Below are 27671 nucleotides of genomic sequence, written 5' to 3' on the forward strand. Positions count from 1 at the left end.
TGAGGAGATCGCACTGGGTGGTGTATTTGGATTCGGGGTTGGACTTGGAATCCTGGTTGTACTTGTACTGTACTCTAGTCTCTACTCTACCGTCCGGTGCATCATGAACCGAGATCTCTCCGGTGAAGATCACAGAGCGAACCCCCCGGGATCCACGAGCGGTTCCGATGGAGGAAACGACTACGAGGTGTCCCGGAGATCGCGGGTCCAGGGGTCAGACCGCGGGTCCGGGGTCGCTCCACCCGAGGGTGAACCCTCCATTCCCGGTACGTGCCGAGTCAATCGGTAAATGTTTCGGTTATTTTATAAAGAAAGACATTTTAAACTTCATGAGGAGTTTTGACAGCTCCATGTTCGTTTCGAGAATGAACGAAGCTTCATTTGTTTTTCATTCGCAACGAGAACCCGAACGATTCAAATAGGAGTTTCAAATGGAGCATGACGGGAAACAAAAAGTCGATGGTTATTCAAAGTGATGTTTAAATGATCTTCAAACATCCCTCAGCGATTCCAGGTCGTACTGACGACAAGATTCCACCAGGGGGAACCAAGTGACCGAAACACCATCAACAAAGTACCTGGAAATGTGTCCATCGTTGATCAGACTCTTTAGAGAAAAGTTTAAGTACTTGCGAAAATCGAAGATTTTTCAAGTATATTGGTCGGTCGACTTTATTATTCTGTCTGTTTATTTGTTTGTCGATCTCCTCCTACAGGTATTGGCTTTTCAAGGAAAAATGACGCTCGGGGCGACATGTCAAATTGCTTTAGTGTGTCGTTCAAAATATTTTGTCAAAAGATTGCTCGGGGCGAGACCCACTTTGACCCCCCGTAGACCCTCCAAGGGGGCAGATTTTAAAAAAATACCATGAACAAACTTTGGTACATCACGGGTGATGAAGGTTGTGGTAAACAAACAACACAACAACAGGCATTTTAAGGCCATTTTCCCTGCTAGAGCGGGGGTTAGCCTTGCGGTCCCCATGACAATCTTCTCCATTTTGCCCTATTTTCTGCATCTCTCCTTGTTAACCCCCTTGCCCGCATTTCTTCTTCCACCATCTTTAGCCAAGTCTTTCTTCCCCGTCCTCCACTTCCTTCTACATTCATTTCCATCACTCTTTTCAACCAGTCACTTTCATCCTTCCTCAACACATGACCAAACCATCTCAACCTGTTCCTCTTCACAACATCAATCACAGGCTCGATTCCCATCATCTTCGCAATTCATCATTTGTCTTCCTCTCAACGATACTCTGCACATCCGTCGAACCATTCGCATTTCCACCCTTTCCAGCCTTCGTTGCTGCTCTACGTTCATTACCCATGTCTCGCTCCCATAAATCATAACACTTCTCACACATGCAGCATACACCTTTCCCTTCAGCTTCAACGACACTCCCCTCCTCATCAGCACGCCACTCAGTTCCCGAAACGTCTTCCATGCACATCTCACTCTAGCAACCGTTGCCGAGTCTGATCCACCTTCTCCATTCAGCATGTCTCCGACATAGCAAAATGTTTTCACACCTTCCAGCTTCACGCCGTCTTCCAGCTTCACTACATTTTTGATGAACCCACTCAGCGCACATTGTACATTGAATGGAGTTCACTCCGACACCCTTCCTGCACACAGCACAGGGCCACTTCCCAGTTCTTTCCACCTCACCACATGCTTTACCACTTGCCATCACCTTCGTCTTTCCTATATTCACCTTCAGACCTTTTGTCTCCATACATTCCTTCCACTTGTTCATCTTTTCCTTCAGTCCATCCATACTTTCCGCAATCAACACCAGATCATCTGCATACAACAACTTCCACGGTAAACCCTCCTTTACGTTCTGAGCCAGCACCTCCATCACAGCTACAAATAGTAGTGGACTTGGTACCGACCCCTGATGCACTCCCACCTTCACCTCAAACTCACCACTGTTCCCGTCCTTCGTCCTTAAAGCTGTGCGCGCTCTTTTGTACATTGCCATCACTACTCTGATCAACCATTCCTTCACTCCTAACTTCCTCAATGCCCATGTCAATACTTCACGTGGAACCCTATCGAATGCTTTCTCCAGATCAACAAACCCAAGAAACAACTTCTTCCTCTTCTCCATGTACTTCTCCTGCAACTGCCTCACAATAAAGAGCACGTCTGTCATTCCTCTTCCTGGCATAAATCCAAACTGCATTTCGTCGATCTTCACCTTCTTCCTTATCCTCCTCTCCAACACCCTTTCCAATACCTTCATTTCATGTTCCAATAAATTTATCGCTCGGTACGAGCCACACTCCAGAGGGTCACCTTTCCCCTTGTATAGAGGGACGAGGGTACTCAGTTCCCAATCCACTGGAATGCGGCCTTCTTTCACCACCAGATTACAGATCTCTGTCATAAATCAAAGTTTAATCGAAATTGTATGTGTCGTTTCTTGGTTCCTGGTTCCTTCAGAGGAAAAAGCAAATTCCTATTTTGTGGGTCAAACCTGGCTCCACTTTGACACCCGGTAAGCCCCCTTAGACCCCGATTCCTTTAATGCCGTGAACAAACTTTAGTCACAACACAACAAATATAATTTGTGCCAAATCTGGTCGCAATCCCATCAGCGGTTTCGGAGAAGAAGTTTCAAGTGTTTACAGGCAGACGGACTGACTGACTGATTGACTGACTGATTGACTGACTGACTGATGGACTGACGGACGGATGAACTGACGGATGGACTGACTAACTAACTGACGGACTGATGGACTGACGGATGGACTGATAGACTGATAGACTGATGGACTGACTGACTGATGGACTCACTGATGGACTGACTGATGGACTGACTGATGGACTGTGACTGATGAATTGACTGACTGATGGACTGACTGACTGACGGACTGACTGGCGTACTGGCTGACAGACTGACTGATGGACTGACTGATGAACGGACTTACTGACGGACGGATGGACTGACTGATGGACAGACAACGCTCCATCGCATAAGCTCCTCCGAACGTCGTTCCATGTGAGCTAAGAAGAGAAGAAAAACGGCTGCAGAAGCAACCTCAGCATGCTAACCCTGCAAAGAGGGAGGCAGAGAGAACGAGAGCTCCATGATGATGATAACTTATCGATCACAAGAGAATCCTGACACTGGGGGGAAGGATACTTTTAAAAGTACGACTTCTCAAGATTTTGCTAAGATGGCGATCAGCAGCAAGACCCTGAAGTCATGTGGCTTCTCCCTTCCGTGAAGCGCCATGTCGCATCAGCTCGCCACCCCTGGGCCTTCTAAAGGGAAATTCTACCATTTTTGCTTACGTAATAAATAGATAGTGTTTTATCCGATGGGATTTGAAAAAAATAAAGAAAATTAATTTTCAACCTTTAAAAATCATGCGAATAAATTCTGCTTTTTTGTTCTTATACCTTTCTCACCTGTACAAATGAGCTGCAAACACTAATGAGGTGTGAACAGCGAACTACAATGAGCGCGACCGCCTCGTCCGCTGAGTTTCCTGGCAAGCCACGCGCTCCGTTTTCCCGCCCCTCGGGGATATCGTTGGCTGCACCGATTCGTCAGCAAACGGAGGGTGGGGCCATTTGCACAGTTTAACTCCTCCCTTCCCTTGCGCTTTCGTGCGCCGCGGCAAAATGGTACGAATTGTCGATAAATGATAGATGCAAAATAACAAATTTGCCGCCCCCCAAAAGTGCCGCTCTGGGCGACCGCCCCTTTCGCCCCCCCCCACCCCCACCCTCGCTACGCCAGTGCCTACAGGTCACAATTCTAATCCGATCCTCATGGAAGTCATAGAGGTAGTCACGGCTGAGAATCCCATTGTTTTTGAGGTCAAAGGTCATCTTGCGGGTCAACTTTCTGAAGTCATTTTTCATCCCCTTGACATGAAAGGTGAATAGGATTTGCGTATTGGGCTTTCCCACTGAATTGGGAAAGCAACTATTTTTGAGGTCAAAGGTCAACTCAAGGTCAACCTTCTAAAATCATCAATTTTCATCTGCAAAATAGTCAATGTTTATCCTATGAACTTGAAAAAGAAAACAGCAATTGCACAGTGCATGACTGATTTGGGAAAGCAACTATTTTTGAGGTCAAAAGGTCAAAGGTCAACTCAAGGTCGAATTCCGATCAACCTGATCAACCTAAAGAGCGATTGCATAGCACGTCACTGAATTGGAAACGACCTATTTTTGAGGTCAAAGGTCGACCTAAGGTCAAATTCTAAAATCATCAATTTTCATTTGAAAAATAATCAATTTTCATCCGATTTACCTGAGCTTTGATGAATATTGTCAATTTTAATATTAATGAAATGGACAATTTGATGTATCCATGGCAACATTTTTTTTGAGGGGGGTGGACTTTGCAAGTATCGTGCTCTGCATGCCGTCTTCTTGTTTATCTGTTTGTTTGTCAATCACTTACAGGTCACAATTTTAAACCACTCTTCACGAACCTTGACCAAATGGTAGAGTTGGTCATAAGGAAAACGTCTGTTGATTTTGAGGTCAAACGGTCAACATAGGCCAAAGGTCAACAATGTTGTCGAATTCTAAAATAATCAATTTTCATCCGATTGACTTGAAATTTGAAGAGGATTTGCATACTTGGTCAATTAATTCAACGCCCAATATAGTTTGAGGTCAATATATGCCACAAGGACAACATAGGCCAAAGGTCAATAACTTGGGTGGAATTTCTAAAATCCTCAATTTTCATCTGATTGACTTGAAATTTCAAGAGGATTTGCATATCAGGTCATTGAATTCAACCATTATGGAAATGGAAAGAATATGGAACTACCCAGACTTTCTAGAGCTGGCCGTCCAAACAAACTGAGCAGCCGGGCAAGAAACACTTTGGTCAGAGAGGTGACCAGGAACCAAATGACAACTTTGACAGAACTCAAGAGTTCCTTGGCTGAGATGGGAGAACCTGCCGGAAGGACGACAGTCTCTGCCGCACTTCACAAATCTAGGCTTTATGGGAGAGTGGCCAGACGGAAACCGCTCATGAAAAAAAGGCACATGATAGCACACCTGGAGTTTGCAAAAAGACACTTGAAAGACTATGAGAGCAAGAGGAAAACTGAGCAAAGCCTGAATGCAAAGTTCTAGGTCTGGCGGAAATTGAGCACAGCTCATCACTCATCTAACACCATCCCTACCGTGAAGCATAGCATCATGCTTTGGGGATGTTTTCAGCAGCAGGGACTGGGAGACTTGTAAGGATAGAAATAATAATGAACGGAGCCAAATACAGGCAAATCCTAGAGGATAACCTTCTTCAGAGTGCAAAAGACCTTAGACTGCGGCGAAGATTTACGCTGCAACAGGACAATGACCCCAAGCATACAGCCAAAGCAACATTGGAATGGCTTCGGAACAAGAACGTGAAAGTCCTTGAGTGGCCCAGCGAAAGCCCAGACTTGAATCCCATTGAGAATCTGTGGAAAGACTTGAAGTTTGCTGTTCACCACATCTCCCCCATCAAACTTGATAGAGCCTGAGCAAATCTGCAAGGCCGAATGGGAGAAGCTCCCCAAATCCAGATGTGCAAAGCTGATACAGACATACCCAAGAAGACTCAAAGCTATAATCGCTGCCAAAGGTGGTTCTATGATGTATTGACTCAGAGGGTTGAATACTTATGTAAATTTGATATTTCAGTACTTCATTTTTAATTATTTTGTAAAAAAAATTCTAAAAAATAAAAAAATATCCACTTTTACATTATGGAGTATTTTGTGTGGATCAGTGACAATTTTTAGAAAATTTAATCAATTTTAAATTCAGACTGTAACACAAAAATGTGAAAAAGTCAAGGGGTGTGAATACTTTCTAAAGGCACTGTATGTACTATAAAACCACAAACAACAAAACCACACACAACAAAACCACAAACAACAAACAACAAAACCACAAACAAAACCACACACAAGAAGTCCGGGCAAGGGTATGCAATCTTTGCTCATTTGAGAATGAAAGGTATGGCTTTTATGGGGTGGCCTTTATTTTACCGTCGCATACCTACATATGGAGTACTGCCGTATCTCAATATATGTACAGTGTGTTCCAGAAGAAAGTATCACATTGTGGAAATATCAAACCATAAGTTTGTTGTTTCAAGATTTGTGTGTTTGTATGTTCGATTGGCATGCACTCCTAAACCGCTGGACAGAACGAGTTGAAATTTGTTGACTGAACTCGAGGTGTTCCTGGGAAGGGAGAGTTTACGACAGGAAAGAATGGTTCAGTGGGGGCGGGTGGGGGTTGCATGCTGGCACCCCTGTTTGGTGGGAGAGTGTATTACATGTCCAGGCAGTTTATGTTATGTATTAGCAGAAAAAAAAATATCCATGAAAAATCCTGGTAATTTACTCCTGCACTGCTGGACAGAATAACTTGGAAACTGGATGTTGTCATTAAAAATAAAAAATGTTCTCAAATATTCTCCCCCACCCCCACCACCCGGCCACTCTCGTATGGAACGGATGTTTCGTTCATAGTTATAATCATGAAGAGTGTTAATAGTAGCAGTTGCTGCAAACCTTGTGATGTGTTTTTTAGAAGAAATGTTTTGCTGACGTTTTTCATGTCCTCGTGTGTTTGCAGATTTTATCATGAAGGTGAAGGTAGAGTCTGACTATGAGTTTGTGGATGTTTTGGCTTCGCAAGTCAAAGGTCTGAATCACACCTACATTCTACTCTAACATAATGTTGCGGGAGTTACTTATAGGGGTTAAAATACATCAATTAGAGCAGTTATCTCCTTAATTTATGTTTTGTGGACCAAGGCGAGAGTTCAGGCACAGGTATTTTGTGGACCAAGCCTTGTGAAAGGTCTGGAATGTTCTGTGGAGCCGAGAAGCTTAGGGGTTGGGTTTGAGCTTGGGAAACGACCAATGAGTGCTGAGTGGGCGAGAAATATTGACGTCACAGGGCGGTGATTCAGCAGACCAGATGAGGACAGGTGGAAGAGAGAATGCGTTAACGCCACCTCCTTACTGCTATCCTCTTGTCTGCTGCCCCGAGCCACACTTCGCCCTTTGCCACTCCAACCCGCATGACCACGGTTCACTGTCCACCTCCTGCATCAATCCATCAAGGAATGCAGATGCCAGTGGACTTGCGGCACCAAAACGGGCCACAATAAAATAGTTTGCTCTGTGCCCCCTCTATTCCCGTCCATTTGATCCCCTGGGACGTGTATTTCATTTGTGTGTGTGTGTTGTTTCGGAGAAGATCCGAGTGTTTACATACTAACTGACTGACTCACTCACTGACTGACTGACTGACGGGCACAGCACAATGCTAATACCTCACCTGAAAGATTTGTTACACTCTGGGAGGGAAGGGGTGCGAGGAGGGATGGGGGGGGGGGGGGGAGCGAGAGAAAGAGAGGAGAGGAGAGGGATAGGGGGAATGAGGAGGATAGGGGAGTGAGGTGGGGAGGGAGAGGGGGTCTTCTCGACTGGCATTTGGGTAGGGGGACCTGAGAGGGAAAAAAGGGAGGGGTCCCCAACTTGAGCTTGGTAGGGTGACCTGGGGGGGGGGGGGGGCAGGGGGTTCTCAATTTGCATTTGGTTGGGGGACGTGAGTGGAAGGGGGAGGGTTCTTGACTAGCGTTTGGTAATGGGACTTGGGGGTTGGGGGAGGAAAGGCAGGTTTCGACTTGCATTTAGTTTTGTCACTGGCTCACTTTATCCTTGGCTTACTTCGGTGCTGACTAACTATGTCCTTGGCTCGCTTCATCTGCAGCGCTCTGTTTCGTCTTTGCTTCCGGAGGACGGCTCTCCAAAACAGCTTCATGTTCTTGAGCTGCCCCGTTGCCTTCCATTCCACTCATCGCCAAAGAAAAGTCCTCACCTGCAATTTGAATGTTTGTACAAGTGTGATCTGTGGCGCAGAGTGCATATTCCCTTCTCCCTCTTTGTGTTTTATTTTTGATTCGCATGGCTCGTTCCGAACTGCTCGTCCGGTCCACCTTTTTCCCCATATTCATTATAAATAAACCTTTTTAAAAGGTAAAAAACGTGTTCGATCCATCTGCCCCCTGTGCATGTTGCCGTCAATTTTGGTTTATTTTGGCGGCCTTGCGGAACACTAAAGTTGTCGAATAACTGAACGTAGTATGGCACCGTTTCGAAAATCCGTGGATGCATCCATAAGACCTTTGACCCTGGGGAATATCACGCTCTTGACCTCAGACATGACAATATTATATACAATGGGGTAATGTAAAGCATACACATGCGGTTATAGATTGGATTCTCTTCCTTATCTCCCCCGTTAAATGTTGAAATAAAGACGATGCATTTTCAGTTGCAAGCAACGGTACCCACCCTATGGGTGGGGCTTCAATTGGGAGGCCCAAATGAAAATGAAAAATATCAGAAATTGAAGGCTTTTTTATTTTAAACGATTCATATAAACATCCGTTGAATCATATCACAAGCAAATCATCAAAATCTAAACAGTACATGGCGCCCATTTTGAAAAAAGATTGAATTCTGCAAAACGGAAGCGGCCGCTACACGTCTTTCTCAGTCGCACGTTTATGTGTGAAGAGTGCATGCCGAATCTGTAACACGGAAGCGGCCGCTACACCTGTTTCTCAGTCGCTTTGCACACGCTGCCATGTTACTTCGGAGCCGCACGTTTATATAGGAAGAGTTCGTCAGGAGTCGATCTACTCTCTCCTGGTACGTAGAATAAACAGTATTTGTAGAATTTCAACAAAAGCCACATCACTGTTCATATTGGTAAATATTATTCCATCGTGTTTGGAAAAACTGGAAAATTGGAAAACTTGGAAAAATTGGTCCCAGCAATAACGCCTATTTTACTCTCAGGGGTCCCAGCAATACCCACCCAAAATATCGTTGCGATCGGTTGAGCCGTTTTTGCGGTACCTTCGAACGGACAGACGGACATTTGGTGAATTATAGTAAGATTGGTTAAACCAGGCTAAAGCGTGTTTTGAATTTTGCCAACTTTGAATAGATTGAAGGTGACACATTTGTTTTCACTCATTATTTAATTATTGCTGGTATTGTTACCCTGCGCTCGTGAAGCGAAAAGCATGGTTAGGCATTCGGTTGTGTCCGTACATGTGGCATGCGTGTCTGCATTTAAAAAATTAATTTTCTCGGCAGCCATTCGTCCAATTGACACAAAATTTTATCATAGGAGTGCCGCCTGTATATTTTATCTCCGCCTGTATATTCACATGTACTGACGCCATCTTGGAAAAAACATTATACCTCTATATCCCCAAAACTGCTCAATGGAAAAAATTTAAACTTGGCTCATTGCCAAGTACTCCCCATGGCGAATAAGATATGTTGATGATGATGTCATCAGTGCCTTTGTTATGACGTCATAATTCGACAAGTATAACGCTTGATCCGATCACTATGAAAAAAAAATTCTGCAACTATTGGTCCGATGGACACAATTTTCACCATATGAGCGTCTCCTCCTGTAGAATATTTTAATGTTAATTATGACGTCATAGGACACGTGGTACAGGCGCCATCTTGGAAAAACTTTGCACCTCTATATCTCTGAAACTCCTCCATGGAAAAATTGAAAGGTGGCTCATTGTAAAGAACTCCATATGGGGAATAGGTGTTGTTAATGATGACGTCATTGGTGCCGTAATTATGATGCCATAATTCGACAGGGACAACGCTTAGTCTGATCAGTTTGAAATGTCTTGAGCGTGATATACACAACAATTATATTAGAGAATATAAATTTATGATGTAATCGCTCACGTGGTCTGGCAGCCATTTTGGATCAAATAAAAACAGAAAAACCTTCAAAAACAGAAGAGTTGAGCACCAAGTTGACTGTGCAGGGTAAATATTCTGTGAATACCATCTAGTTTTGGAGGGTGGCCAGGTGGTGATTTTTTTTACTTGCTTTTGGATGTTTTTGGATGTACTCAGTTGTACCTTCAACCCATGAACTGATTAGCACATCGTTTGCAGGTGAAGTACATCAATTGAAAACAGAACATTTTCAAGATGATGTTCTTCAGACTTCCGAGGATGCTTTGAGTAATCGGCACATAAAGCAAGAGCCATGTGACTCTCCTCCGAGGGAGCCCAGCAATGCTGTGCAGCCGCTAAAAAGTAAGTGGAGCCGCACACTGAACATACTACACAACTTTACTCGTTTAGTTTGTTCTCTTTATGATATGATGATGAAATTATAAATCCTGCTAAACGAAGGATGTATTTTGTCTTTGTGTGCCGATTAAGGCTCTTTGATGTAAGCTGTAAAATGAAAACCCCATTTGCTCTTTTAATGGGATTTTGAGCATACACATTTACAAAGACTCTGTTGCATAATTGCAAGCTGTTAAGTTTGAAATTTAACCAAGACAAGCATCAGTTGAGGTTACTGTGACAAGGGAAAGTCAAACTTGTGAATCAAATCATTCGACATGAAAGGTGCATTCAAGATTGTTGCAAATGCTACACAATCCGGTTGCAATCCGTTTGGGATCATTTGACCAAGTTCCACAACATTGCATTCACGTACACCTTAATCGTGAGACGCTCGAGTGATTTTACACGACATTTTACTCGACTACGATTTTTTGGACATTCCTGTGCAACCTCTGCATTTCTAGGTGAAATCCATAAATGTATGTCGTCCATAAAAATCAAAACGCAATGGCTTTTTTTTATTCAAGATTAAGGCCCATGGTCGTTGTGACCGAGGTGACGGAGGTTAAAAGGGCAACAGACTGACAGTGGGGCAAGAGATGGAGACAGTAAGCAAGTGGATGAACGGACAGGAAAAGAGAAGAGGCAGGAGGGAAGGAAACGCTGGAAGTAAGAATGTTCATGGGTTCCTGTAGAGTTGAATGTTACATCTAAAACTCTGCCATTTTTAAAAACGATTAATATGCAGCTTCCATCATTACAGTCATACAGACTTAAGACCCAGTACTCAATCAAACTAGAATGAGAGTGCCAAGTCTCATGATTGATGTTTTTTGAATGGCCTTTGCAGAGAAAAACTAGAACGGCACTCAGTAGAAAGCATACCTCTGCCTGGTTGGCCTTATCACTCAATGCTGAAGAATACAACATGCATTTTAAGGCCATTTTCCCTGCGAGAGCGGGGGTTAGCCTTGCGGTCCCCATGACAATGTTCTCCATTTTGCCCTATTTTCTGCATCTCTCCTTGTTAACTCCCTTGCCCGCATTTCTTCTTCCACCATCTTTAGCCAAGTCTTTCTCGGTCTTCCCCGTCCTCTACTTCCTTCTACATTCATTTCCATCACTCTTCTCAACCAGTCACTTTCATCCTTCCTCAACACATGACCAAACCATCTGAACCTGTTCCTCTTCACAGCATCAATCACAGGCTCTATTCCCATCATCTTTCGCAATTCATCATTTGTCTTCCTCTCTCTCAACGATACTCCACACATCCACCGAACCATTCGCATTTCCACCCTTTCCAGCCTTCGTTGCTGCTCTACGTTCATTACCCATGTCTCGCTCCCATAAATCATAACACTTCTCACACATGCAGCATACACCTTTCCCTTCAGCTTCAACGACACTCCCCTCCTCACCAGCACGCCACTCAGTTCCCGAAACTTCTTCCATGCACATCTCACTCGAGTAACCGTTGCCGAGTCTGATCCACCTTCTCCATTCAGCATGTCTCCGAGGTAACAAAATGTTTTCACACCTTCGAGCTTCACGCCGTCTCCAAGATCCAACTCAACATTTCCTCCATCTGCAGCTCCCTCTGTGCACACCTTACATTTGAATGTAGCTGCCACACTGGTTAATGACCCTCTCAGACCACTACATTTTTGATGAACCCACTCAGCGCACATTGTACATTGAATGGAGTTCACTCCGACACCCTTCCTTGCCACAGCACAGGGCCACTTCCCAGTTCTTTCCACCTCACCACATGCTTTACCACTTGCCATCACCTTCATCTTTCCTATATTCACCTTCAGACCTTTTGTCTCCATACATTCCTTCCACTTGTTCATCTTTTCCTTCAGTCCATCCATACTTTCCGCAATCAACACCAGATCATCTGCATACAACAACTCCCATGGTAAACCCTCCTTTATGTTCTGAGCCAGCACCTCCATCACAGCTACAAATAGTAGTGGACTTAGTACCGACCCCTGATGCACTCCCACCTTCACCTCAAACTCACCACTGTTCCCGTCCTTCGTCCTTACAGCTGTGCGCGCTCTTTTGTACATTGCCATCACTACTCTGATCAACCATTCCTCCACTTCTAACTTCCTCAATGCCCATGTCAATACTTCGTGTGGAACCCTATCGAATGCTTTCTCCAGATCAACAAACCCAAGAAACAACTTCTTCCTCTTCTCCATGTACTTATCTTGCAACTGCCTCACAATAAAGAGCGCGTCTGTCGGTCCTCTTCCTGGCATAATTCCAAACTGCATTTCGTCAATCTTCACCTTCTTCCTTATCCTCCTCTCCAACACCTTTTCCAATACCTTCATTCCATGCTCCAATAACTTTATCGCTGGGTACGAGCCACACTCCAGAGGGTCACCTTTCCCCTTGTATAGAGGGACGACGGTACTCAGTTCCTAATCCACTGGAATGCGGCCTTCTTTCACCACCAGATTACAGACCTCTGTCATTCTCTTCACACCCCAACTTCCTGCTGCCTTCAACATATCGCCCACAACTCCCGTCGGCCCTCCCGCTTTTCTACTCTTCATTGCTTTTATCGCTTCCTCAACTTCCTTCTCAGTTATCTTCTCTGCCGGTCCTAAAACTGGGTTAGTCTCTATGTTGCCATCCCATTCATTTTCTGTATTCAACAGCATTTCCATATATCTTTTCCATCTTCCTTTAATTCCATCTGGGTCCACAACGATTTGTCCCACTTCATCCTTCAAGCAACTCACCCCCATCACATCACACCTCTCTTTCGCTATCTGCTTTGCAATCCTGAATACCGCTCTCTGACCCTCTTCTGAATCCAAGCGTTCTCCGACCATTTTCCTACATGCCTCCTGCGACTTTGCTACCTCTTTCTTTGCAGCCTTCTTGGCTGCCTTATAACTTTCATGCTCTGCTTTTTCTGCTCCCGTACCCTTCGCCTTCTGCCACTCCTTGAACTCCTTCCTCTTCTCGTCAATCCTCTTTCCAACTTCCTCATCCCACCACCATATTTCCGAGTGCCTCGGTGGTCCTTTTGTCCATCCACATACCTCACCAACGGCTCCCAACAGACTATCTTTCATCGACATCCAACCACGTTCAAGCTCAACCACATCATCCTCTACCCTACTCAGCCTCTCTTTTAATGCCTCCGTTACTGTCACCTCTTTCAACCTCCACACCTTCATTCTCGGTTGGTACTTCACCCGCCGAGCTCTCCTCGCACCTTTCACCCTTATGTCGCAGACAACCAAGTGGTGCTGTGAAACAGCCTCCTCCCCCGGGATCACCTTTGTGTCCCGGAGGTGCCCCCTATCTCGCCTACGCACCATCAGGTAGTCAACGGTTGTCGTCGACCCACCTGACGTGTATGTAACAAGCTTATTATCCTCTTTCTGGAACTGAGTATTACAAATCAACAAATCAGCTCCATCAGCAAACTCCAAAATCCTTTCACCTTCTCCATTTCTCACACCATATCCGTAACCCGCACACGGTCTCCACGTTTTTCGAAGTTGTCTGGTCACAATTGTATTTTGTCGAAACTGTATTTATCTTTCGGTGTGTGAAGTTATTGTGTGCAACTTTGGTTGTTTCTCGGTGTTTATCTTTCATAAATTGATCGTCTGTTTGCCGTGTCGCGAGCAAGGCCTTTGCCGCGTCGCGAACGATTTGAAATCGAAGTTAAGTGATTGTTCCCATTTGTATTTTCGTTAAAATCTGTATTTATTTATGGTGTTGTACGTATATTGTGTCCCGACGAAGATTTTTCGGTGCAAATCTTTCATACCTGTATTGAAAATCGTGTTAATTCGTGTAGTGTCTTGAGGCCTTGTACAGTGTGCACTGTACAACCTTGAGGCTTTGTTTTTCTCAGCGGTCCGTCGTTTTGTGATCCAATAACTTTCGTTCTCTGTATTCCCAGGCTTTTCACCCATAGCCTACTTCCTTGTGTAAATCTCAACTCAAAAAAAAAAAAAAAAAAAAAAAAAAAACATTTTCCTTCTCTGTCCTCATTCGTTTATTCATTCTTATTCGTTCGTTCGTTCTTCGACCACGTGTTTCTCCCCCATTTCCCCAGATAGTTTTCACTCATTAACCTTCAATGTTTACACTTTCCCCTCAAGTTATGTATTCCGTCATATTTTATAACACCTTTTTCTTCTTCTTCTTTAAAAGGCTGCTTTCGACTTGCTCACCAAATCAATTCATCCCAAAAAAAATATCCATCTCCTACAGTGCCTTTTTTCTACATTCCCTAAACTCTCCTGCACTCCATCCTCCATCCAGCGTCCTTAAACGTATTTTTAACTCGAAGGTCACAAGAAACCCATTTTGCAATAAATGTTCGTTTCCCATAAATCGTACACTTTCAAAAATCCAATCTCACCCCTCCCCTCCAAATCTTCCCCATAACCCATCCCTTTCAAATCTCCCCCCTTGCCCCCTCCCTCCTAAACTACCCCTCACCCCTCCCCGCCAAGACGCCCCCTCGCCCCTCCCCTCCTAGACTCCTGCCTCACCCCTCCCCTCCTAGACTCCTGCCTCACCCCTCCCCTCCAAATCTCCCCCATATCCCATCCCTTTCAAATCCCTCCCCTCGTCCCTTCCCTCCCAAACTCCCCCCTCACCCCTCCCCTTCAAATCTCCCCACCCTCATTGCTTCTCAATTTCCCCCCTCTCACTCCCCCTCCTCAAAGCGTCCTCCCCGCTTCTTCCCCCTTCAAACTCTCACCTCCATCTCCCCCAACCTTCTGCCTCGCTCTTCCCCCTCCCCAAATAACACCTCATTGTGGCTCACCCAATCACCATCAAACCTTTTGTCCGCCCCATCCTTCCCTTTCTCCGAGCTATTCTGAAATCTCTGACACACCTTCAACAGCTCTCCCTACCTCTTCCACCTCTTCCACATCTTACCCTACCCCTCCTCCCCCCTGTTCTGTATCTGATGCTCCCCCTTCCTCTTCATTAACGGTATGGACCTCAAACATCCGGGGCCTTCGTTCAAACTTAACTGATCTCTCCATACAGGTTGCTTCTGTCAAACCAGACGTGATCTGCTTAACAGAAACTTTCCTCCTTTATGATGTCTCTGATTCCATAGTATCTCTCCCGGGCTACTCCCTCCTCCGGTATGATAGACCTGAGCCTCGTCCTGGAGGCGGGGTTGCTATCTTTATCAAAAACTCCCTTCCTCACTCGCCCTGCACTGCACTCTCTCCACCTCACCCCCAGGAATACCTCTGGCTACGGCTTCCCCTTCGCTCCCACCTCTTGTTCATATGTGTGTTGTACCGTCCACCAAACAGTGATGACTCCATCTACATCTCGCTGTCTGATGATATGGACCAACTTCTATCTACTCATCCCAACTCTCTCTTCCTCATTTGTGGTGATTTCAACTGTCATCGTGCCAGTTGGCTGGGTGTGGGTACCTCTCTCACCAGCCATGGCTCCTCAGCAAAGGACTTCTGCGACTCACTGGGACTGACACAATCTGTCAATTTCCCGACCCGGATCTCAGTCAACGGAACATCTTCTCTTCTGGACTTGGTTATGACTAACTTCCCTGAAAATGTCTGCTGCTCTTCTTCTGCTCCGATCGGATCATCTGATCATGTCCTTGTTAAAGTGGACATCTCTCTGACCATCCTCAGGGAGCCTGCTCAGCGTCGACGAGTCTGGCATTTCACTCAGGCCAACTGGCACGGTCTTCAAGCAGCCATCAATCATCTGGACTGGTCTCCCATCTCTACCACCTCTGACATCAACTCATCCTGGGAATTCTTCCAAAGTAAATTGCTCTCTCTCATGCACAGATTTATCCCATCTCGTCTTCAGTTGTCATACCCTTCCTCCCGTCCATGGTACACGGAATCTTGTGGTGAGGCTGTTGCCCAGAAACAACTTGCCTTCGTCTCCTGGAAAGCAAATCCAACGGAAGGAAATCTCATTTCCTTTCACAAAGCCCGAAACAAGTGTGTGTCCACCCTCAGGAGAGCCAGGAAACAATATCTCTCCGTTCTCAAGACCGAACTCTCTTATCTGTCTCCCTCTTCCAAATCCTGGTGGCGTCTGGTCAAATCCGTTTCTGGTGTTTGTTCCCCCTCCATCCCCTCCCTTACCTCAAACGGCTACACAGCTGACTCCGCACGTGAAAAAGCTGAATGCCTCAACTCTGTGTTTGCCTCTAAATCTTGTGTCCCAAACCCATCCCTCTCTGTACCCACCATACCCAGTCGTACCCTGCTGCTCCTGGACTCCGTGTCCTTTCCTCCTGACAAGGTGGAAAAGTTTCTGTCAACCCTCGACTCTGATTCTGCAACTGGACCCGACGGCATCAGCCCACGGGTCCTAAAATCCTGCTCTGCTGCTCTATCTCACCCTCTCTCTGTTCTCTTCACCCTTTCTTTTGCTCAAGGTCAACTGCCATCTGCTTGGAAATCAGCCAACATCACCGCTTTGCACAAAAAAGGTGCAAAAACAGATCCTAGCAACTACAGACCAATCAGCCTTCTCCCAATTATCAGCAAAGTCATGGAATCCATCATTGCTTCGGATATGAAATCTTTCCTCTTCTCCAATGGCTTGATCTCTGATCATCAATTTGGTTTCAGACCAGGTCACTCTACTCTGGACATGCTGCTTCTGCTGTCTCAACAATGGATGGAGGTCCTCAATGCCAAACAGGAAATTAGAGCTGTCTCCCTCGACATATCACGTGCCTTCGACACGGTCTGGCACCCCGCTCTGCTCACCAAACTCTCCTCCTTTGGTATCCATGGAAATCTCCACGCATGGCTGGCGGACTTCCTCTCTAGTCGTCGTCAACGTGTGGCCCTGAATGGGTTTCTCTCATCTCCTTTTCCTGTTCAGGCTGGAGTTCCCCAAGGCAGTGTTCTGGGCCCCGTGCTTTTTCTGGTCTTCATCAATGATCTCTCTGACTCTCTCGAAAATCCTCTCTATCTCTTTGCTGATGACTCCACTCTCTGCCGCTCCATTCCTCTTCCCTCAGATCGGCAGTCTGCTGCCTCCTCACTCTCTGAAGACCTGGACAAAATCACAGACTGGTCAAACAAGTGGAACATGTCTTTCAATCCTGACAAATCTCACACTCTTACTATGTCTCTCCGAAAAGATCGACTGGACAACCCTCCCATCTACTTTCTCAACAATCCTCTCCAAGAAGTTCTGTCGCTCAAGATTTTGGGTCTCACTATCTGCCATGATCTTTCTTGGGAAAACCACATTTCCAAGCTGGCCTCCAAAGCCAGTCGCCGACTGGGCATCCTCCGTCGTGCGAAGTCCTTCCTCGGCACACCTGAGCTCCTCACCACATACAAGGCTTTCATCCGCAGCTCAATGGAATACTGTTCTCCCCTATGGGCCGGTGCTCCTGCCTCACACCTAGCTCGGCTTCACGCTGTTGAAACCAAAGCTTTCAGAATTATTGGAATCTCCCGCGATGAAGCTATCTCTGAGGGCCTTTCACTCACTCACCGCAGGCAGGTAGGTGGTCTTTCTGTCTTCTACCGACTCCTCTCCGGCCTTGCACCCCCAGCTCTCTCTGTGCTCTGTCCCCCAAATATTCCTACAGGTCGCACAAGATCTGCCAGCAACCCTCTGATGGTTAAACTGCCGAAATCTCGGCTCTCTGCTCACCTTCACTCTTTCATTCCTCTTTTCTCCCGCCTCTGGAACAAACTCCCTCACTCCCTTCAATCCCACTCCTCCCTCCAGGTCTTTAAAACAGCTGTTCACCACCATCTCTTATCTTCCCCCATCCAAAACCTTGATCTTTTCTACCCCCGCTAATTCACCCCAGATCCACCTTGTTTGAAATTCCAACTTCTTTCCTGGAAGTCCTGGCAGTGTCCATATGTTTTATACCTCTCCCACCGCCCCCTTCCCATGCCCCCCCCCCCCAAAGCCCTCGCCCTCTCTCAGATCTCTCGATGTCTCCATGTCTCTCGGTCCCTGCTCTCAAATGTTGTGTTTGTGTCCTTCCCCATCTCTCCCCATCTTGTCTACCGCTCCCGATGTTATATGTTTTATGTGTCGGTTTGTCTTTCTGTGTGATTAATGTTCGCTCTTTCACGAGCCTCGATCTTGTATACAAAAAAAACCAAAAAAAAAAAAAAAAACCCCCATGGACTCCCTCAAAACCATCCATACTCCTTCCCACATGTCCATTTAGGTCTCCTCCTACCACAACAACTTCCTCATCTTTCACGTTTTCCATCAGCTTCTCTATCGCACACCAGAACTTGTCCTTCTCTTCATCGCTCCGACCAACCTGCGGAGCATATCCCGAGATGACGTTCACCAAGAGCCTTCCAATCATCATTTTCACCATCATCAACCTATCACTCACTCTAGTCACACTCACCACACTGTCTACAATCTCCTCAGAAAACAGGACACCAACACCATTCATGCCCTCTGGGCACCCTTGCCACACAAACTTGTATTTCTGTCCCTGCCTACCCTTCACCATTCTCACACCACTTCCCTTCCATCTCGTCTCCTGCACACAACATACGTCCACTCTTCTTCTGATCAATACTTCCACCACTTCTCCTGATCTCCCTGTCATTGTCCCTACATTCCATGTCCCAAACCTCAGAAACCGATCTCCACTTCGGGCTGTACCCTGCCCATATGTAGTTGTAATTGTCATGGTTCTCTTTTTTGAGGCAATGTATTTATGGCCGGATGCCCTTCCTGACGCCAACCCTCTTAGTCGTCTCTTACGACATGCAGGGATACGGTGTACCTATTCTAACCAGGGTACACACCGGGTTCAATGGTGAAGAATCGCATAAAAAATTCTACGAGCTGGATCCGGATCCGGATCTTCACCAAAATTGAATCGATTCTTCCTTGTCACACACACACAACCTGTCCAACAAGTTGAGTCCAAATCCATCCATAACTTTTTGAGATATCCTGCTACGTACCGTTTTTGGTCCTATCTCCCAATGGTGAAGAATCACTTTAAAAATTACATAATTCTCATATCCGAATCCATATTCAGATCTTCACCAAAATCGAATCGAATCGTCCTTGTCAGACATCCAACCGGTCCACCAGATTTCGTCCAAATCCGTCCACAACTTTTTCAGATATCCTGCTATGCATCGTTTTTGGCCCCATCTCCCAATGGTGAAGAATCACTTTAAAAATTCTACTAGCTGGATCTGGATCCGGATCTTCACCAAAATTGAATCGATTCTTCCTTATCACACACACAACCTGTCCAACAGGTTTCGTCCAAATCTACCCATAACTTTTTGAGATATCCTGCTATGTATAGTTCTTGGCCCAATCTCCCAATGGTGAAGAATGACTTTAAAAATTAAATAATTATCATATCTGAATCCATATTCAGATCTTCACCAAAATCGACTCTATTTGTCCTTGTCAGACGCCCAACCGGTTCACCAAGTTTCGTCCAATTCCGTCCACAACTTTGGGATATCCTGCTATTTATAGTTTTTGGCCCTATCTCCCAATGGTGAAGAATCGCTTTAAAAATTCTAGTAGCCGGATCCGAATGCGGATCTTCACCAAAATCTAATCATTTCGTCGGTGTAACATACACCACATCTCTGCCAAATTTTGTCCTAATCCGTCCACAACTTTTTGAGATATTTTGTTCACAAACGGACAGACAGGGGTGAAAACATAACGTCCATCCACCTTTTGTGGCGGAGGTAAAAATGAAAATTGTTTCTTGTTCCAACCGTTCCAAGTTGTTCTCCATGGAAGTTAATTTCAATCGGCACGTGACCCAGATCTCTTGCCAGGACGTTGACAAACTTAGCGGTTTGTTTATCAACGACAATTGCAAAAGTTGTGTTAAGTTATTGAAGAAAATCAAAATAATCCACACGAGTGTTGTTTGTGCAACCAAAATTTTAGGTTATCATCTTTAAAGTGACATCAAAAAACACCCACCAGCAAAAACCGCCACAAAAGCCACTGTGTGTCTTAGGTACCTTCGTCCATTTGCACATTAAAAAAGGTATCAAAAAACAAATAAAACAACATGAAGAAAACAAAAACAGGCCAAAAATAATATGGATGAAACTAAGACATCTTGGGCCACATACCTTTATATTTGTTTCCTTTTCCCCATTCTTTTTTCTCTTTTTACTTCGCTCTTTTTTTTTGGAAATCTTTAGTCGCATTCGCTCCCCAATGCAGTCCTAGTGGGTCCATTAAACCTCCAGTTCCTTCTCGGTCTTCAAGTTTGCTACGAAAATACTGTCCGTCACTTCCCACCTATTGTGTCTGGCTTACCTCTGGAGGAATCTTCAAATCCGACTGCGTTTTTTTGGATTGAAATAAAGGTCCGGGTGACCACTTTGGGATACTCTCAATCCACTTTGCATGATCCCTCCGAAGATGATTTCATTGTGATTAAAAACAACTATTATGTTTATTTGAAAAAGTGACACATGACCTTTTGTGTACATTTGATTGTTTGTTTCGACGCCCATTGAACCTATGAATCGTTGGAGCAACTGGATTGGTAAACTAGTCTCTGTGAGTACCAGCAGATGGGATGACTTTCCACATCAGTTACGACAGCAGCATGTGACCATGACGATGTTTGCTTATGCATCAGTTGAGATGCTGTAAAGTAAAATATAGGGGCCCTTAGGTTCACTGGAAAAGTGAAAAACAGGAGACGGTGCGTTCATTTCCCTTTTCTGCTCCTTTTTCAAACTTATTGAAGGACCGTAAATTCCAAAGATAAATATCACCATTGCACATGAGTAGTCGCTCTCCCACCTGCTCATATCTCCAGAGCCAAACAAATATATACTGTCCACCACAATTTATACACTGTACCTTCTCATTGAAATACCACAACTCTCCCACCCAAGTAGACACGATGAATATGAGCATGAATCTACATTTGTACCTCGCTTCCAGTGGTTTCTCGATGTTCCCAATGGAATTGTACTGCGATATTTCAAACACCTGTCTGATCTGATGGACAGGGAATATTGCATCTTGGATGAATCACTTGTTTGAATCACATAACCAATGTCCAGTAAATGTAGAAGTTGCCGTACCCCCTTGATGTGAAAACGTATTGTAAGCAATTGGTGGGACAAAGGCAGGTAAGGCCCCAAGGCCTGATGGTCTCCCTGCAGATGTTTGGAGGTGCGGCAATAATGTGCTCGTTGACGGTCTCACATCGATCTTTTGTGACATCTGGCACCAAGAGGCAGTCCGTGATGTGTTGACTAATGCCAACTTCATCACATTTTTTGAAGCGTAAAGCATCAAAGCCTTTGTTACAACTATAAAGGCATTTGCATACTTGTCATTGTTAGCAGGATCCAGTTGAGGGTGTTACGAAAAATCACAGAAGAGGTCCTCCCCCAAGCTCTGTGTTGATATTGGTCTTCACGTGAGACAGCTGGCATTTGCATCACTGCAATTGAAGACCTGAGTCACAAAAAGTACTTGAGTCACTCAAGTTTTGTACTTGAGTCACACAAGTACAAAAAGTACTTGTGACTCGAGTCACAGTCACAAAATCAGTTACAGTGCATTCGGAAAGTATTCAGACCCCTTCACTTTTTTCACATTTTGTTATGTTGCAGCCTTATGCTGAAATCGTTTAAATTCATTTTTTCCCTCATCAATCTCCACCCAATACCCCGTAATGACAAAGAAAAAACAGTATTTTAGAAAGTTTTGGAAATTTATTAAAAAGAAAAAACTGAAATATCACATTGACATAAGTATTCATACCCTTTGCTATGACACTTGGAATTTAGCTCAGGTGCCTCCCATTTCTCTCGATCATCTTTGAGATGTTTCTGCGCCTTGATTGGAGCCACAGTGGTAAATTCAATTGATTGGACATGATTTGGAAAGGCACACACCTGTCTATATAAGGTCTCACAGCTGACGATGCATATCAGAGCAAAAACCAAGCCATGAGGTCGAAGGAACTGCCTGCAGAGCTCAGAGACAGGATTGTGTCGAGGCACAGATCTGGGGAAGCCTACAAAAAATCTCTGCTGCATTGAAGGTTCCCAAGAGCACAGTGGCCTCCATAATTCTTAAATGGAAGAAGTTTGGAACAACCAGGACTCTTCCTGATAAAACACAAAATAAGGGGAGCGGTAGAGAAGATGGGGAGAGAGGGGGAAGGACACAAACACAACATTTGAGAGCAGGGACATCGAGAGAAATTTGGGAGGGGGAGGGCTTGGGGGGAGGTGGGAGAGGTATAAAACATATGGACACTGCAAGGACTTCCAGGAAAGAAGTTGGAATTTCAAAAAAAGTGTATCTGGGGTGAATTAGTGGGGGTAGAAAAGTTCAAGGTTTTGGATGGGGGAAGATAAGAGATGGTGGTGAACAGCTGTTTTAAAGACCTGGAGGGAGGAGTGGGATTGAAGGGAGTGTGGGAGTTTGTTCCAGAGGCGGGAGAGAGAAAAGGGGAATGAAAGAGTGAAGGTGAGCAGAGAGCCTAGATTTTGGTAGTTTAACTATAAGAGGGTTGCTGGCAGATCTTGTGCGACCTGTAGGAATATTTGGGGGACAGAGCACAGAGAGAGCTGGGGGAGCAAGGCTGGAGAGGAGTCGGTGGAAGACAGAAAGACCACCAATCTGCCTGCGGTGAGTGAGTGAAAGGCCCCCGGAGTTAACTTCATCGCAGGAGATTCCAATGATTCTGAAAGCTTTGGTTTCAACAGTGTGAAGACGAGCTAGGTGTGAGGCAGGAGCACCGGCCCAGAGGGGGGAACAGTATTCCATTGAGCTGCGGATGAAAGCCTTGTATGTTGTGAGGAGCTCAGGTGTGCCAAGGAAGGACTTCGCACGACGGAGGATGCCCAGTCGGCGACTGGCTTTGGAGGCCAGCTTGTAAATGTCGTTTTCCCAGGAAAGATCATGGCAGATCGTGAGACCAACAAGACCAAGGGGGGGAGGGGCGGAGGGGGGAGGGGTACAACCACCATGAAGAGGCGTTCCTGATAACTGTAGAGTGTTGTTCCCCTTAGTGGGCCGGTTCCTCTTTGTCCTTCGTCCCTTTTCTGGATATTGTCATGGGAAAAGGTATGAAAGTCATTCTGTGTTTGTGGACGGGTAGACCAATGAATGAATTAAACAGAATTTTGATCAAAGTGTGTTAACCGCCATGGGAAGCAAGGAGAAGCTGATGGTACAGGCATTAACACTTGGTGGGAGCAAGCCTCTGATTGCTATTCACTGTCCGGAATGATGGAACTTTTGATAAGATAGTTTGTGTGTGTTCAGTAACTGCCTGACTCATTTGGCAAGATCTACAGTTCATCCATTTTGGAATCTTGACTGTTCAATCTAATTGAGTATATATGTGGCAAATGTTCAATTTAATTAGAGTGAAATTTTTGTCAATTTTGCAAAGTTGGTGTGAATTAATGATTTTTTGTGATTTTGCTTTTCAGAGAAACAAATGAAACTGATTTCTTGTTCCAACTGTTCCCAGTTGTTTGACAAAGAAGTTTTCAATCAGCACACGACTCGGGGGGCTTGTCAAGAAACTGACAAACCTGGCAGCGTGTCTTACACACTCAGTTGTAAGCGTTGTACAGAGCCCCTCACGAATATCCAGGGGAGTGGAAGACCACACAAGTGTTCTGTGTGCAGCAAGGAATTTGCTAATTCATCATATTTTTATAGACATCAAAGAATACATACGGGAGAGACTCCATATAAATGTTCTGTGTGCACAAAGGGATTTGCTTATTCATCACATTTGTCTGACCATCAAAGTATACACACTGGAGAGAAGCCGTACAAGTGTTCGTTATGCAGCAAGGCATTTGCTAATTCATCAAATTTCCGTCAACATAAAAAACGTCACACAGGAGAAAAACCTTATCTGTGCTCAGTGTGCGGCAAGGCTTTTGCTAATTCATCAAACTTGCGAAAACATCAAAAGCTCCACACAGGGGAAAAGCCCCACAAGTGTTTGTTGTGCAGCAAGGCATTTGCTGATTCATCACGTTTGCGTCAACATCAAAAGATTCATACGGGAGAAAAGCCCTATCAGTGTTTGTTGTGCAGCAAGGCATTTGCTAAATCATCCCACTTGCGACGACATCAAAAGATTCACACAGGAGAGAAGCCCTATCAGTGCTCGTTGTGCGGCAAGGCATTTCCTGATTCATCACGTTTGCGTCAACATCAAAAGATTCACTCAGGAGAGAAGCCGTACAAGTGTTCATTGTGCAGAAAGGCATTTGCTACTCCGACATACTTGCGCCAACATCAAAAGATTCACACAGAACAAAAACCCTGTTACTGTTCGTTGTGCAGCAAGGCATTTGCTAATTCATCATACTTACATAAACATCAAAGGGTTCATACCGGGGAGAAGCCCTATCAGTGTTCATTGTGCAGCAAGGCATTTTCTAAATCATCCCATTTGCGTCGACATCAAAGTATTCACACAGGAGACCCTTTGGGAAAAGCAAAATGGTGGCTGCAACCAAAATATGCGAAACAATGACAATCAGTCACAGAAAATGAATAAAGGGACACAGACCCTTCGTAGGCCGAGGCCTAGGTCTGTGCAGCCACACCGACAGCCGGAATGTGTGCTGAAAAGGATAATGACTGCACCTTCTCCAATGAGGAAGGGGATCCCTGCCTCACTCTACGACAGAGCTCTACACCAAAGCTAGAAGCTAAAAAGGTGTTGCCTGTTCTACAACCAACAATTTCTAGGTTCCAGACAAATTGGAGAAGATTAAATGAACAGAGCTGGAATTTAGAGGAGAAGGAACTCATCCTTCAATGCAAAGCGTACGCTACACATGAAGCATGGGGGATTAACGGTAAAGGAGAAGGATTCATGAACCAGCTGAAGAATGATCCTTTACCGAAAAAGGAGGTGGAGATTTTGAGTTCTGGGAGAACATCCTCCCACCTCCTAAAACCCACATATGGAGATAACAACCAACAAGACCAAGATTAAGAACAGTAAATGAACCAGGATTAAGAACAGGAAAGAACCAAGATAAAGAGGAGGAAGACAATTATAATGATGAGCAGTATCACCTGGAAGGAGTTTGCCAACAAAATAGAGGAGATGAGATACATAACCACTCAGGGAAAGACCAAGACTCCGTCGAATAGAAAAACAACAAAGGGACAAAAACACAAGCAGAACAAAACTGAGTACTCGGAAAAATTAAATCAAAATATTCCCTCTTGAGATAAATCAACACTGTTTTGCTGTTTTAAAGCCTTTTTATATTCTAGTACATTAAGTAAACAATATAATAATTAGCTGCTATAGTGCCAAAGGTCTCAAAATGTCTTATCTTTTCTCAAAAAATCTTCTCTTTGAGGAAGTTTGTATGCAGAGGCGAAAAATCACACATCCACAGCTCAGAGACCGGAACCAGAAGTGATGCCTGATAACGATTCAAAGAAAGTTTTCCAATAGACATTCCAGTCACGTCTTTACTGTTCAAGCAGAAGCATGCAAGATTAAGAAGAGCATTTCCTCCTTTACACAGAAAAGAGAAAACGAGTTAATGAAGATGTTGTTAAGAATTACAGCAAGATACATCGACTGGAGTCAAGTTGTGTAGTTCACTGTTCAAACGATACCACAAAAGATTGGACTTCACCGCAACATATTGAGTCGTGGAACACTTTATTGAAAGCTGCAGAAATAAGGATCCACAAAGCAATATTCTCGATATCACAGCTACTGATGGAAGAGAACCTATTGTTTGTCACAAAACAACATTGTTCCTATTGTTACGATTGATAGAGAACCTATTGTTACCCCGATTGTTTGCCGCAGGAAATGCCACAGCCTTTTCGCAATGAAAACGTCCTTGGACAAACTTACAAGATGGAACCAGACAGGTTTGAAACCTCACAACAGTTGGATAAGAGGTCTTCCATTAGACAAGTGCTAGCACAAGTCAGGTTATGATGCAACCTGCATATTTTGTGATAAGAAAAGCACTTTCTCCCTTTATCTTATGTTTTATGTGTCAGCTTGTTTTTTTTGTGATTAATGTTAGTTCTTATACGAGCCTCGATCTTGTATACAAGAAAAAAAAAAAAATTGCCTAGAGGGTACAAAGTCGAGAAGTATTGGTAAAATGTGTTCATTTATGCACAGATGAGACAATCTGGAAAACTGCGACAGTAAAACATGATGAAACATGAATGGCACTCGTAAAGCGCATTGTCTCGCCTCACGTGTTCATTCTGAACAAAAACATCGTTAACGTCGTTAACTAAACACGCTGCTATTATGGCCCATATACCCGTATCATTATTGCACTGTATTATGTCAGTTTCATTGCATGGGTTATGAACGTTGTAAATTTAATTCTTCACTCACATCGCGTCATAGATCAGATATATGAAGTTTCAGATTTTGGATAAAGATTTCAAATCCACCAATTATGCTTGGGATACCACTTTGTCTATGACATCATCATTATCGCCCGATATACCACCATTGGAAGTTGATGATGTATGCCAAGATTATTTTTTTCCGGGGTAGTTCTAGAGCCATCTCGAACAGTGTTTGTCTGTCCGTATGTATGTATGTATATGTATGTCCCCTCAAACGTATACCAATCAGAGCTGAGGATCTGGTCACATGACAGGGTGATGTGATTACGTCTGATGTTCTGATGTCATTACGGCGTACAACGGCTGACTCTTTACACTCTACCATTTTGATTTATATGCCGTTCATGCCAAACGTATCGTCGAACCTGTCATATATCACAATCGCCATGCTCTACCTTTACGTTTTTCATTCTGTGTGAAACACAAACAAACCGATTGTTGAAATGACCATGAAATATCGAAAGCATCGGCATTACGTCTCTCCCAACAATACTGTAGGTATAGGCCTTAGGCGTTATGCCTCACCTTCCACTTTGGACAAATTAAGACCAGATTTCTAATACAGTAGTGTATCGTTTCAGTACTATTGTTTTCGTAATAATAATAATATTATAGGAAATATAACCATAACGCTTTAATCCCAATGTCGTGAATGGAAAGTTGATGGATTGAAGCGGTGTATGGTTCATGATCAGTGATAAGCGGTGTTCGGCATTAATATTGTTGTGTGATTTGATTACCCAGGTGAACATCACAGGGATCACGAATAGCCAAAGCAAGCTTTTAACTCCGAGGCGACTGATCAAATGCGGATTTTACTATACGCGCCGGAGGAAGAAACGGGAGGGGAAGATGAAGGGTCTTACCGGCAGTCCCAAAGCCTGCAAAGAAAATAACCAACGAAAAACAGGTTTAAATTGTACAAAAATAAACAGGTTTAAATTGTACAAAAATAAACAGGTTTATTAAAACGTAATACCAATAAGAAGAAACGCGACGGTAAACTAAATTCCAAAACGGGACGTTTCTCACACCAGACTTGAACACAGACAAAGGGAAGAATA

At 44.5% G+C, this 27671-nt stretch overlaps 1 protein-coding gene across 1 annotated transcript; it reads left to right on the forward strand.

Annotated features, from left to right (window-relative positions):
* LOC137427508 (uncharacterized) lies at nt 1–27654 on the forward strand. The gene is made up of 4 exons (XM_068117049.2): nt 1–266; nt 6620–6688; nt 10003–10146; nt 23664–27654. Exons 1-4 carry the CDS (start codon nt 104–106, stop codon nt 24728–24730), a joined length of 1443 nt encoding a protein of 480 aa, XP_067973150.2. The 5' UTR covers nt 1–103; the 3' UTR covers nt 24731–27654.
* The last annotated feature ends 17 nt before the right edge of the window (nt 27655–27671 follow it).

The sequence above is a fragment of the Myxine glutinosa genome, chromosome 5 (assembly GCF_964187855.1).
Source record: "Myxine glutinosa chromosome 5, kmMyxGlut1.1, whole genome shotgun sequence".
Lineage (NCBI taxonomy): Eukaryota > Metazoa > Chordata > Myxini > Myxiniformes > Myxinidae > Myxine > Myxine glutinosa.

What these genes read in the sequence shown, in the direction of transcription:
- LOC137427508 (XM_068117049.2), top strand. Translation starts at nt 104, where the DNA reads ATGAACCGAGATCTCTCCGGTGAAGATCACAGAGCGAACCCCCCGGGA. An exon ending in GGGTGAACCCTCCATTCCCG is followed by an intron (nt 267 to 6,619) that starts GTACGTGCCGAG and finishes GTGTGTTTGCAG; the next exon opens with ATTTTATCATGAAGGTGAAG. An exon ending in TTTGGCTTCGCAAGTCAAAG is followed by an intron (nt 6,689 to 10,002) that starts GTCTGAATCACA and finishes CATCGTTTGCAG; the next exon opens with GTGAAGTACATCAATTGAAA.